The sequence below is a fragment of the Oncorhynchus mykiss genome, chromosome 9, assembly GCF_013265735.2.
Source record: "Oncorhynchus mykiss isolate Arlee chromosome 9, USDA_OmykA_1.1, whole genome shotgun sequence".
NCBI lineage: Eukaryota > Metazoa > Chordata > Actinopteri > Salmoniformes > Salmonidae > Oncorhynchus > Oncorhynchus mykiss.
In genome coordinates, this window is record NC_048573.1 from 74,627,819 (window position 1) to 74,640,885 (window position 13,067).

Here is a 13,067-nt window from a genome sequence, read left to right on the forward strand (position 1 = left end):
CACACACACACAGAAATCAGTATCATGGACAGCCACATCACAGGGGTGGCAGGTAGCCTAGTGGTTAGAGCAATTAACTGAAATGAGTCATAGACCGTTTAGGCCGCATGAAAGGAAGTTACACTAGTGAGCAAGCATTTTAGCCAGGTAGCCTAGCACAGCAAAAACTAAGCGTGTACTGTATGACAGAGTCATAGACCATGAAAGAGGAAGATGGCATTGGCGTTTCTCAACCAGTAGGATGAGTCAACATGTTGTTTTCTACTTGCACACAGAAATCAGTATCATGGACAGTCACATCCTATTTGGTTTATTGTTGATTGGACTAAATAGTTGTTGGTATCTTTTAGTTGTCACTGTATTAAACAAAGCAGAGGTGATTTGATGATGTTGAAATGGTGCTGGAATAGTGGAGGCAGCTCCTGTTGTTGACATGGTGCTGGAATAGTGGAGGCAGCTCCTGTTGTTGACATGGTGCTGGAATAGTGGAGGCAGCTCCTGTTGTTGAAATGGTGCTGGAATAGTGGAGGCAGCTCCTGTTGTTGAAATGGTGCTGGAATAGTGGAGGCAGCTCCTGTTGTTGAAATGGTGCTGGAATAGTGGAGGCAGCTCCTGTTGTTGAAATGGTGCTGGAATAGTGGAGGCAGCTCCTGTTGTTGAAATGGTGCTGGAATAGTGGAGGCAGCTCCTGTTGTTGAAATGGTGCTGGAATAGTGGAGGCAGCTCCTGTTGTTGAAATGGTGCTGGAATAGTGGAGGCAGCTCCTGTTGTTGAAATGGTGCTGGAATAGTGGAGGCAGCTCCTGTTGTTGAAATGGTGCTGGAATTGTGAAGGCAGCTCCTGTTTACTCTGCGACCTGCAGTAAATCTCAGTGGTTATAAATCACTTGTTGTTTAGTTGTCCGAAAATGTCGGAAACATGAACTTGCTTGACCCTGCAGTAGGACATGGAACTGTCTGTTACTATACACTCAACATGTTATGTGGACTTCACCAGAAAGAGATTGCTCTCCGGTTTTGAAATTAAACAAAGGTGTGGTTGAATTTATTTTGCCACTGTGTCTTCTTATTGCTTTTAGGCCTCTATATCACGGTGTTAATGTGTCTTCTTATTGTCTCGGCCTTTAGGCCTCTATATCAGTGTCAATGTGTCTTCTTATTGTCTCAGCCTTTAGGCCTCTATATCACAGTGTCAATGTGTCTTCTTATTGTCTCGGCCTTTAGGCCTCTATATCACAGTGTCAATGTGTCTTCTTATTGTCTAGGCCTTTAGGCCTCTATATCACGGTGTCAATGTGTCTTCTTATTGTCTCGGCCTTTAGGCCTCTATATCACGGTGTCAATGTGTCTTCTTATTGTCTCGGCCTTTAGGCCTCTATATCACGGTGTCAATGTGTCTTCTTATTGTCTCGGCCTTTAGGCCTCTATATCACGGTGTCAATGTGTCTTCTTATTGTCTCGGCCTTTAGGCCTCTATATCACGGTGTCAATGTGTCTTCTTATTGTCTCGGCGTTTAGGCCTCTATATCACGGTGTCAATGTGTCTTCTTATTGTCTCGGCCTTTAGGCCTCTATATCACGGTGTCAATGTGTCTTCTTATTGTCTCAGCCTTTAGGCCTCTATATCACGGTGTCAATGTGTCTTCTTATTGTCTCGGCCTTTAGGCCTCTATATCACGGTGTCAATGTGTCTTCTTATTGCCTTTAGGCCTCTATATCACGGTGTCAATGTGTCTTCTTATTGTCTCAGCCTTTAGGCCTCTATATCACGGTGTCAATGTGTCTTCTTATTGTCTCGGCCTTTACGCCTCTATATCACGGTGTCAATGTGTCTTCTTATTGTCTCGGCCTTTAGGCCTCTATATCACGGTGTCAATGTGTCTTCTTATTGTCTCGGCCTTTAGGCCTCTATATCACGGTGTCAATGTGTCGTCTTATTGTCTAGGCCTTTAGGCCTCTATATCACAGTGTCAATGTGTCTTCTTATTGTCTCGGCCTTTAGGCCTCTATATCACGGTGTCAATGTGTCTTCTTATTGTCTCGGCGTTTAGGCCTCTATATCACGGTGTCAATGTGTCTTCTTATTGTCTCGGCCTTTAGGCCTCTATATCACGGTGTCAATGTGTCTTCTTATTGTCTCGGCCTTTAGGCCTCTATATCACGGTGTCAATGTGTCTTCTTATTGTCTCGGCCTTTAGGCCTCTATATCACAGCGTCAATGTGTCTTCTTATTGTCTCGGCCTTTAGGCCTCTATATCACAGCGTCAATGTGTCTTCTTATTGTCTCGGCCTTTAGGCCTCTATATCACGGTGTCAATGTGTCTTCTTATTGTCTCAGCCTTTAGGCCTCTATATCACGGTGTCAATGTGTCTTCTTATTGTCTCGGCCTTTAGGCCTCTATATCGCAGTGTCAAGGCATATGACCTAACATGTTATAGAGCAAACAGCACAATTATCACAACACATAGGTTGTAAAATGTACTTATTTTAAGGGCTGTTTGGCTTCCCTGGTGACACTAAATTGTTGGGGCCTCAAATTACCACACTAAAGTATTTCGGCCCTCATATTGCCCCACTAAAGTGTTTCGGCCCTCATATTGCCCCACTAAAGTATTTCAGGCCCTCATATTGCCCCACTAAAGTGTTTTGGCCCTCATATTGCCCCACTAAAGTGTTTCAGGCCCTCATATTGCCCCACTAAAGTGTTTCAGGCCCTCATATTGCCCCACTAAAGTGTTTTGGCCCTCATATTGCCACAATAAAGTGTTTCAGGCCCTCATATTGCCACAATAAAGTGTTTTGATCTTCATATCCTAAACACAAACAACTACTTTTAACCTTTATTTAATAGCTTGGCAAGTCAGTTAAGAACAAACACTTATTTTCAAAGACAGCCTAGGAACAGTGGGTTAACTGCCTTGTTCAGGGGAACAGTGGGTTAACTGCCTTGTTCAGGGGAACAGTGGGTTAACTGCCTTGTTCAGGGGAACAGTGGGTTAACTGCCTTGTTCAGGGGAACAGTGGGTTAACTGCCTTGTTCAGGGGAACAGTGGGTTAACTGCCTTGTTCAGGGGAACAGTGGGTTAACTGCCTTGTTCAGGGGAACAGTGGGTTAACTGCCTTGTTCAGGGGAACAGTGGGTTAACTGCCTTGTTCAGGGGAACAGTGGGTTAACTGCCTTGTTCAGGGGAACAGTGGGTTAACTGCCTTGTTCAGGGGAACAGTGGGTTAACTGCCTTGTTCAGGGGAACAGTGGGTTAACTGCATTGTTCAGGGGAACAGTGGGTTAACTGCCTTGTTCAGGGGAACAGTGGGTTAACTGCCTTGTTCAGGGGAACAGTGGGTTAACTGCCTTGTTCAGGGGAACAGTGGGTTAACTGCCTTGTTCAGGGGAACAGTGGGTTAACTGCCTTATTCAGGGGAACAGTGGGTTAACTGCCTTGTTCAGGGGAACAGTGGGTTAACTGCCTTGTTCAGGGGTACAGTGGGGTTAACTGCCTTGTTCAGGGGAACAGTGGGTTAACTGCCTTGTTCAGGGGAACAGTGGGTTAACTGCCTTGTTCAGGGGAACAGTGGGTTAACTGCATTGTTCAGGGGAACAGTGGGTTAACTGCCTTGTTCAGGGGAACAGTGGGTTAACTGCCTTGTTCAGGGGAACAGTGGGTTAACTGCCTTGTTCAGGGGAACAGTGGGTTAACTGCCTTGTTCAGGGGAACAGTGGGTTAACTGCCTTGTTCAGGGGAACAGTGGGTTAACTGCCTTGTTCAGGGGAACAGTGGGTTAACTGCCTTGTTCAGGGGAACAGTGGGTTAACTGCCTTGTTCAGGGGAACAGTGGGTTAACTGCCTTGTTCAGGGGAACAGTGGGTTAACTGCCTTGTTCAGGGGAACAGTGGATTAACTGCCTTGTTCAGGGGAACAGTGGGTTAACTGCCTTGTTCAGGGGAACAGTGGGTTAACTGCCTTGTTCAGGGGAACAGTGGGTTAACTGCCTTGTTCAGGGGAACAGTGGGTTAACTGTCTTGTTCAGGGGAACAGTGGGTTAACTGCCTTGTTCTGGGGAACAGTGGGTTAACTGCCTTGTTCAGGGGAACAGTGGGTAAACTGCCTTGTTCAGGGGAACAGTGGGTTAACTGCCTTGTTCAGGGGAACAGTGGGTTAACTGTCTTGTTCAGGGGAACAGTGGGTTAACTGCCTTGTTCAGGGGAACAGTGGGTTAACTGCCTGTTCAGGGGAACAGTGGGTTAACTGCCTTGTTCAGGGGAACAGTGGGTTAACTGCCTTGTTCAGGGGAACAGTGGGTTAACTGCCTGTTCAGGGGAACAGTGGGTTAACTGCCTGTTCAGGGGAACAGTGGGTTAACTGCCTTGTTCAGGGGAACAGTGGGTTAACTGCCTTGTTCAGGGGAACAGTGGGTTAACTGCCTTGTTCAGGGGAACAGTGGGTTAACTGCCTGTTCAGGCACTTTTCAGTTACAAGTCCAGTGCTCTAACCACTAGGCCACCTGCCTCCTCTACACTCTAACCACTAGGCCACCTGCCTCCTCTACGCTCTAACCACTAGGCCACCTGCCGTCCCTACGCTCTAACCACTAGGCCACCTGCCTCCTCTACACTCTAACCACTAGGCCACCTGCCTCCTCTACGCTCTAACCACTAGGCCACCTGCCGTCCCTACGCTCTAACCACTAGGCCACCTGCCACCTCTACACTCTAACCACTAGGCCACCTGCCTCCTCTACGCTCTAACCACTAGGCCACCTGCCGTCCCTACGCTCTAACCACTAGGCCACCTGCCACCTCTACACTCTAACCACTAGGCTACCTGCCACCTCTACAATCTAACCACTAGACTACCTGCCACCTCTACACTCTAACCACTAGGCCACCTGCCACCTCTACACTCTAACCACTAGGCCACCTGCCACCTCTACACTCTAACCACTAGGCTACCTGCCACCTCTACAATCTAACCACTAGACTACCTGCCACCTCTACACTCTAACCACTAGGCTACCTGTCACCTCTACACTCTAACCACTAGGCTACCTGCCTCCTCTACACTCTAACCACTAGGCTACCTGCCACCTCTACACTCTAACCACTAGACTACCTGCCACCTCTACACTCTAACCATCAGGCTACCTGCCACCTCTACGCTCTAACCACTAGGCCACCTGCCACCTCTACACTCTAACCACTAGGCCACCTGCCGTCCCTACGCTCTAACCACTAGGCCACCTGCCTCCTCTACGCTCTAACCACTAGGCCACCTGCCACCTCTACACTCTAACCACTAGACTACCTGCCTCCTCTACACTCTAACCACTAGGCTACCTGCCTCCTCTACACTCTAACCACTAGGCTACCTGCCACCTCTACACTCTAACCACTAGGCCACCTGCCTCCTCTACACTCTAACCACTAGGCCACCTGCCTCCTCTACGCTCTAACCACTAGGCCACCTGCCGTCCCTACGCTCTAACCACTAGGCCACCTGCCGTCCCTACGCTCTAACCACTAGGCCACCTGCCACCTCTACACTCTAACCACTAGGCTACCTGCCACCTCCACAATCTAACCACTAGACTACCTGCCACCTCTACACTCCAACCACTAGGCTACCTGTCACCTCTACACTCTAACCACTAGGCTACCTGCCTCCTCTACACTCTAACCACTAGGCTACCTGCCACCTCTACATTCTAACCACTAGACTACCTGCCACCTCTACACTCTAACCATCAGGCTACCTGCCACCTCTACGCTCTAACCACTAGGCCACCTGCCACCTCTACACTCTAACCACTAGGCTACCTGTCACCTCTACACTCTAACCACTAGGCTACCTGCCTCCTCTACACTCTAACCACTAGGCTACCTGCCACCTCTACACTCTAACCACTAGACTACCTGCCACCTCTACACTCTAACCACTAGGCTACCTGTCACCTCTACACTCTAACCACTAGGCTACCTGCCACCTCTACACTCTAACCACCAGGCTACCTGCCACCCCTACACTCTAAGCACTAGGCCACCTGCCACCTCTACACTCTAACCACTAGGCCACCTGCCACCTCTACACTCTAACCACTAGGCTACCTGCTCTAACCACTAGGCTACCTGCCGCCCCTACACTCTAACCACTAGGCCACCTGCCACCTCTACACTCTAACCACTAGGCCACCTGCCACCTCTACACTCTAACCACTAGGCCACCTGCCACCTCTACACTCTAACCACTAGGCCACCTGCCACCTCTACACTCTAACCACTAGACTACCTGCCTCCTCTACACTCTAAGCACTAGGCCACCTGCCTCCTCTACACTCTAACCACTAGGCTACCTGCCCCCTCTACGCTCTAACCACTAGGCCACCTGCAACCTCTACACTCTAACTACTAGGCTACCTGCCGCCCCTACACTCTAACCACGAGGCTACCTGCCACCCCTACACTCTAACCACTAGGCCACCTGCCACCCCTACACTCTAACCACTAGGCTACCTGCTCTAACCACTAGGCTACCTGCCGCCCCTACACTCTAACCACTAGGCCACCTGCCACCTCTACACTCTAACCACTAGGCCACCTGCCACCTCTACACTCTAACCACTAGACTACCTGCCTCCTCTACACTCTAAGCACTAGGCCACCTGCCTCCTCTACACTCTAACCACTAGGCTACCTGCCCCCTCTACACTCTAACCACTAGGCTACCTGCCTCCTCTACACTCTAACCACTAGGCCACCTGCCTCCTCTACACTCTAACCACTAGGCCACCTGCCTCCTCTACACTCTAACCACTAGGCCACCTGCCTCCTCTACACTCTAACCACTAGGCCACCTGCCTCCTCTACACTCTAACCACTAGGCCACCTGCCTCCTCTACACTCTAACCACTAGGCCACCTGCCTCCTCTACACTCTAACCACTAGGCCACCTGCCTCCTCTACACTCTAACCACTAGGCCACCTGCCACCTCTACACTCTAACCACTAGGCCACCTGCCTCCTCTACACTCTAACCACTAGGCCACCTGCCACCTCTACACTCTAACCACTAGGCCACCTGCCTCCTCTACACTCTAACCACTAGGCCACCTGCCTCCTCTACACTCTAACCACTAGGCCACCTGCCACCTCTACACTCTAACCACTAGGCTACCTGCCCCCTCTACACTCTAACCACTAGGCTACCTGCCTCCTCTACACTCTAACCACTAGGCTACCTGCCCCCTCTACACTCTAACCACTAGGCTACCTGCCTCCTCTACACTCTAACCACTAGGCCACCTGCCACCTCTTCACTCTAACCACTAGGCCACCTGCCACCTCTACACTCTAACCACTAGGCTACCTGCCTCCTCTACACTCTAACCACTAGGCTACCTGCCCCCTCTACACTCTAACCACTAGGCTACCTGCCTCCTCTACACTCTAACCACTAGGCCACCTGCCCCCTCTACACTCTAACCACTAGGCCACCTGCCTCCTCTACACTCTAACCACTAGGCTACCTGCCTCCTCTACACTCTAACCACTAGGCCACCTGCCACCCCTACACTCTAACCACGAGGCTACCTGCCACCTCTACACTCTAACCACTAGGCCACCTGCCACCCCTACACTCTAACCACTAGGCCACCTGCCACCTCTTCACTCGGTAGCTGCATATATGTTGATTTCTAACTCAGGAATTGCAATTAGTGCTCTCTCTCTCACAGTCAGACAGACAAACACACACACACAAACACAAACAATTGTACAAATGTTTCTGATTGAATTATTTGGTTTGTCTGAGTGAGAGCCAACTGTTATTCTAACCATAAATGTTGAGTGAAGGCAATCGCTGGCTAGATGGAGGCAACAACTTGTTGGTTTAAAGCATCACCAGAAACCTGCGGTCACTCTGAAGCAATAACAGCACAGACAACCCCAACACAGTGCAGACAGGAAGACACACATATGGACACACACACACACACTCACACCCCTATAGTCCTTATACACATTTTGTTCCATTATTACGGTGTCACCAATCAACACAGGTGAGGACTCCAATCCGACCAGGTAGAGAGAGGAGGAGGCCACCATGAACCCTTACCTGATGATGACGTACATAACCAGGCAGTTACCCATCAGCCCCACCACGCAGACCATCATGTAGACCACAACGATGGTGATCTTGACACCGGCAGGCAGGAAGGCGTCGGTCTCGTTGAACCCACCGCTGAAGTTGTTCTGGAAGAGCAGAGAGTCGTTGTAGAAGTGGAGGGCTCTCAGGTCCAGGTCTGATCCACCGACCAACGAGTCGTTTAGGAACTCCATGACAATGCTGCCGTGACAGAGACGGGATACTAACAGTCAGACACGTGAGAAAAGACCACTAGGTGTGTGACGTGCCACCTGATGAGCGAAGAAAGGAATGATGAGCGGAATGAGTAATGAGAAGCAGAATGAGGAGGGGAATGAGGAGAGGAATGAGGAGAGGAATGAGGAAAGGAATGAGGAGAGGAATGAGGAGAGGAATGAGGAGAGGAATGAGGAGTGGAATGAGGAAAGGAATGAGGAGAGGAATGAGGAAAGGAATGAGGAGAGGAATAAGGAGAGGAATGAGGAGAGGAATGAGGAGAGGAATGAGGAGAGGAATGAGGAAAGGAATGAGGAGGGGAATGAGGAGAGGAATGAGGAAAGGAATGTGGAGGGGAATGAGGAGAGTAATGAGGAGAGGAATGAGGAGAGGAATGAGGAAAGGAATGAGTAATGAGGAGAGGAATGAGGAGAGGAATGAGGAAAGGAATGAGTAATGAGGAGAGGAATGAGGAGAGGAATGAGGAGAGGTATGAGGAAAGGAATGAGGAAAGGAATGAGTAATGAGGAGAGGAATGAGGAGGGGAATGAGGAGAGGAATGAGGAGAGGAATGAGGAGAGGAATGAGGAGAGGAATGAGGAGGGGAATGAGGTGAGAAATTAGGAAAGGAATTAGTAATGAGGAGGGGAATGAGGAGGGGAATTAGGAGAGGAATGAGAAGGGGAATGAAGAGAGGAATGAGGAGAGAAATTAGGAAAGGAATGAGTAATGAGGAGGGGAATGAGGAAGGGAATGAGAAGCGGAATGAGGAGGGGAATGAGGAGAGGAATGAGGAGAGGAATGAGAAGGGGAAGGAGGAGAGGCATGAGGAAAGTAATGAGTAATGAGGAGGGGAATGAGGAGAGGAATGAGGAGGGGAATGAGGAGAGAAATTAGGAAAGGAATGAGTAATGAGGAGGGGAATGAGGAGGGGAATGAGGAGGGGATTGAGGAGAGGAATGAGGAGAGGAATTAGGAAAGGAATGAGTAATGAGGAGAGGAATGAGGAGAGGAATGAGGAGGGGAATGAGGTGAGAAATTAGGAAAGGAATTAATAATGAGGAGGGGAATGAGGAGGGGAATGAGGAGGGGAATTAGTAGAGGAATGAGAAGGGGAATGAAGAGAGGAATGAGGAGAGAAATTAGGAAAGGAATGAGTAATGAGGAGGGGAATGAGGAAGGGAATGAGAAGCGGAATGAGGAGGGGAATGAGGAGAGGAATGAGAAGGGGAAGGAGGAGAGGCATGAGGAAAGTAATGAGTAATGAGGAGGGGAATGAGGAGAGGAATGAGGAGGGGAATGAGGAGAGAAATTAGGAAAGGAATGAGTAATGAGGAGGGGAATGAGAAGGGGAATGAGGAAGAGATTGAGGAGAGGAATGAGGAGAGGAATTAGGAAAGGAATGAGTAATGAGGAGAGGAATGAGGAGGGGTATGAGGAGAAGAATGAGGAGGAGAATGAGGAGAGAAATTAGGAAAGGAATGAGTAATGAGAAGGGGAATGAGGAGGGGAATGAGGAGAGGCATGATGAGAAGAATGAGGAGAAGAATGAGGAGAGGCATGAGGAGAGACATGAGGAGAAGAATGTGGAGAGGAATGAGGAGAGAAATTAGGAAAGGAATGAGTAATGAGGAGGGGAATGAGGAGGGGAATGAGGAGGGGATTGAGGAGAGGAATGAGGAGAGGAATTAGGAAAGGAATGAGTAATGAGGAGAGGAATGAGGAGAGGAATGAGGAGGGGAATGAGGTGAGAAATTAGGAAAGGAATTAGTAATGAGGAGGGGAATGAGGAGGGGAATGAGGAGGGGAATTAGGAGAGGAATGCGAAGGGGAATGAAGAGAGGAATGAGGAGAGAAATTAGGAAAGGAATGAGTAATGAGGAGGGGAATGAGGAAGGGAATGAGAAGCGGAATGAGGAGGGGAATGAGGAGAGGAATGAGAAGGGGAAGGGGGAGAGGCATGAGGAAAGTAATGAGTAATGAGGAGGGGAATGAGGAGAGGAATGAGGAGGGGAATGAGGAGAGAAATTAGGAAAGGAATGAGTAATGAGGAGGGGAATGAGGAGGGGAATGAGGAGGAGATTGAGGAGAGGAATGAGGAGAGGAATTAGGAAAGGAATGAGTGATGAGGAGAGGAATGAGGAGGGGTATGAGGAGAAGAATGAGGAGGGGAATGAGGAGAGAAATTAGGAAAGGAATGAGTAATGAGAAGGGGAATGAGGAGGGGAATGAGGAGAGGCATGATGAGAAGAATGAGGAGAAGAATGAGGAGAGGCATGAGGAGAGACATGAGGAGAAGAATGTGGAGAGGAATGAGGAGAGGAATGAGGAGAGAAATGAGGAAAGGAATGAGTAATGAGGAGAGGAATGAGGAGGGGAATGAGGAGAGAAATTAGGAAAGGAATGAGTAATGAGGAGAGGAATGAGGAGGGGTATGAGGAGAAGAATGAGGAGGGGAATGAGGAGAGAAATTAGGAAAGGAATGAGTAATGAGAAGGGGAATGAGGAGGGGAATGAGGAGAGGCATGATGAGAAGAATGAGGAGAAGAATGAGGAGAGGCATGAGGAGAGACATGAGGAGAAGAATGTGGAGAGGAATGAGGAGAGGAATGAGGAGAGAAATGAGGAAAGGAATGAGTAATGAGGAGAGGAATGAGGAGGGGAATGAGGAGAGAAATTAGGAAAGGAATGAGTAATGAGGAGGGGAATGAGGAGGGGAATGAAGAGATGAATGAGAAGGGGAATGAGGAGAGAAATGAGGAAAGGAATGAGTAATGAGGAGAGGAATGAGGAGGGGAATGAGGAGAGGAATGAGGAGAGGAATGAGGAGAGGCATGATGAGAAGAATGAGGATAAGAATGAGGAGAGGAATGTGGAATAAGGAGAGGAATGAGATGAGGAGAGGCATGAAGGGAGGCATGAGGGGAAGAATGAGGAGAGGCATGTGGAGAGGAATGAGGAGAGGCATGTGGAAAGGCATGAGGAGAGCAATGAGGAGAGGAATGGGGAATGAGGAGAGGAATGAGGAGGGGCATGAGGAGGGGAATGAGGAATGAGGAGAGGAATGAGGAGAGGCATGAGGATGGGAATGAGGAGAGGAATTAGGAGGGGAATGAGGAGAGGCATGAGGAGAGGAATGAGAAGGGGAATGAGGATAGGAATGAGGAGAGTAATGACAAGAGGCATGTGGAGAGGCATGAGGAGAGGAACGAGGAGCGGCATGAGAAGAGGAATGAGGAGGGGAATGAGGAAAGGAATGAGGAATGAGGAGAGTAATGACAAGAGGCGTGTGGAGAGGCATGATGAGAGGAATGAGGAGAGGCATGAGGAGAGGCATGAGGAGGGGAATGAGGACAGGAATGAGGAGGGGAATGACAAGAGGCAGGTGGAGAGGAATGACAAGAGGCATGTGGAGAGGCCCACACACACTAGAGTTTTGCTGCTCCCCAGTGCACCCAAACATATCATTTAAACTTTACAGATGTCTTCATCAGGTGGAGAGACATCACAGACAGAAGTGTGAGTTGTGTGTGTTATATTCAGTGCAGACAGGTCTGGTCTGTATGTCTGTGGATAGAGACAACACACAGACAGGCACACAGACGGCTGTTGACGAGCCAACACTCCGTAATATTTGTGTCATACTGATGCGATGCGCGAACATGGGCTGCCTGGTTTTAGTAAATCTTTTTTTTTTTTTTTTTTACCCGCAACAGTTCCAATGTCCAAAGTATGTGTGTGATCGATCATAGCAGAATAATATAATACATACAAGCTACCTTAATAACATCACCATACATTTTTACACAGACTGAACTGCGGAATGTGACGAACCCATGAATAGGCTACATTTATAAGCAGGGAAAGCAGTCTCACACGTACAGCCTCTCCTCATTCCTCTCCTCATGTAACATACAACACCTTACGGTTATTCACGACGCTATTACAACGGTCTGTTATGAGTCTCTCCTAGCGCAGTCCCCTTGTGCATTCCCAAACGGTTCCGATAAAGTTGTTTATTTAGGTTTTGTTGGGTTGTTGCCTGCGTTCCTATGTTTAGGTATCTCAGTCTCTGGTTGTCCTGTTTTCCATAGTTGCCAGCGGTACAGATTTCCGTTGGTGTAGGTCTAGGACGAGAGAAAATATCCCCCCCTTAATTAACCAACAGATGAACTATGAAGAGATGCGGAGGAGTGGTCTAAATGTAGCTGGTTCCTCCGATTCTTTCGTTACAGGTTCGTTTCTCAGGCGTGGAGATATAGTTCTCGGCGTCTTCACCCTGTTTTTAATCTTCCTCTCTCTTCTCTCCTTCCGTCCATACCCTCCTCCTGCGTCCTCTATCAGATTCGCGCACCGTAAGGCTACGAGCTCTGTGTGTCTGGAGATATGCGGATGTTTTATTGTTTGTAGCCTATCGACATGATGTGTCTTGCTAACCTCTGTCGGTCACTGGAAACATGTAAATTCCGTTAGCAAGAGTCCAAAAGTGATTTTACAGATAATCTCAAATATATCGGAGTATATATACAATGGAATGCAATGGAGCAGAATGTTCCGTTTTTTCCTTTCAAAACTGGTTGAATGGCTGGCTATAGGCTACCAAAGGTGAGATACATTACACAGATAACAACAACCATTGCCTCTAACCAATTTCGTTAGTATTTTGAACAATTTAGTCAAGGCCGTTTTTTGGGGGGGATTTTGAAGTTACTC

The 13,067-nt window shown here is 48.7% G+C and overlaps 1 protein-coding gene across 1 annotated transcript in view; it reads right to left on the minus strand.

Annotated features, from left to right (window-relative positions):
* Positions 1-12,691, minus strand: part of LOC110516643 (nociceptin receptor-like) — a 72,169-nt gene extending 59,478 nt beyond the window's left edge. The window contains exons 1-2 of the mRNA XM_036989001.1: positions 12,281-12,691; positions 8,109-8,339 (exon numbers count right to left, since the gene is read on the minus strand). Coding sequence (XP_036844896.1) covers positions 8,109-8,332 — 224 coding nt within the window. The 5' untranslated portion in view covers positions 8,333-8,339; positions 12,281-12,691. The remainder of the gene's footprint in view (positions 1-8,108; positions 8,340-12,280) is intronic.
* Between the last annotated feature and the right edge of the window lie 376 nt (positions 12,692-13,067).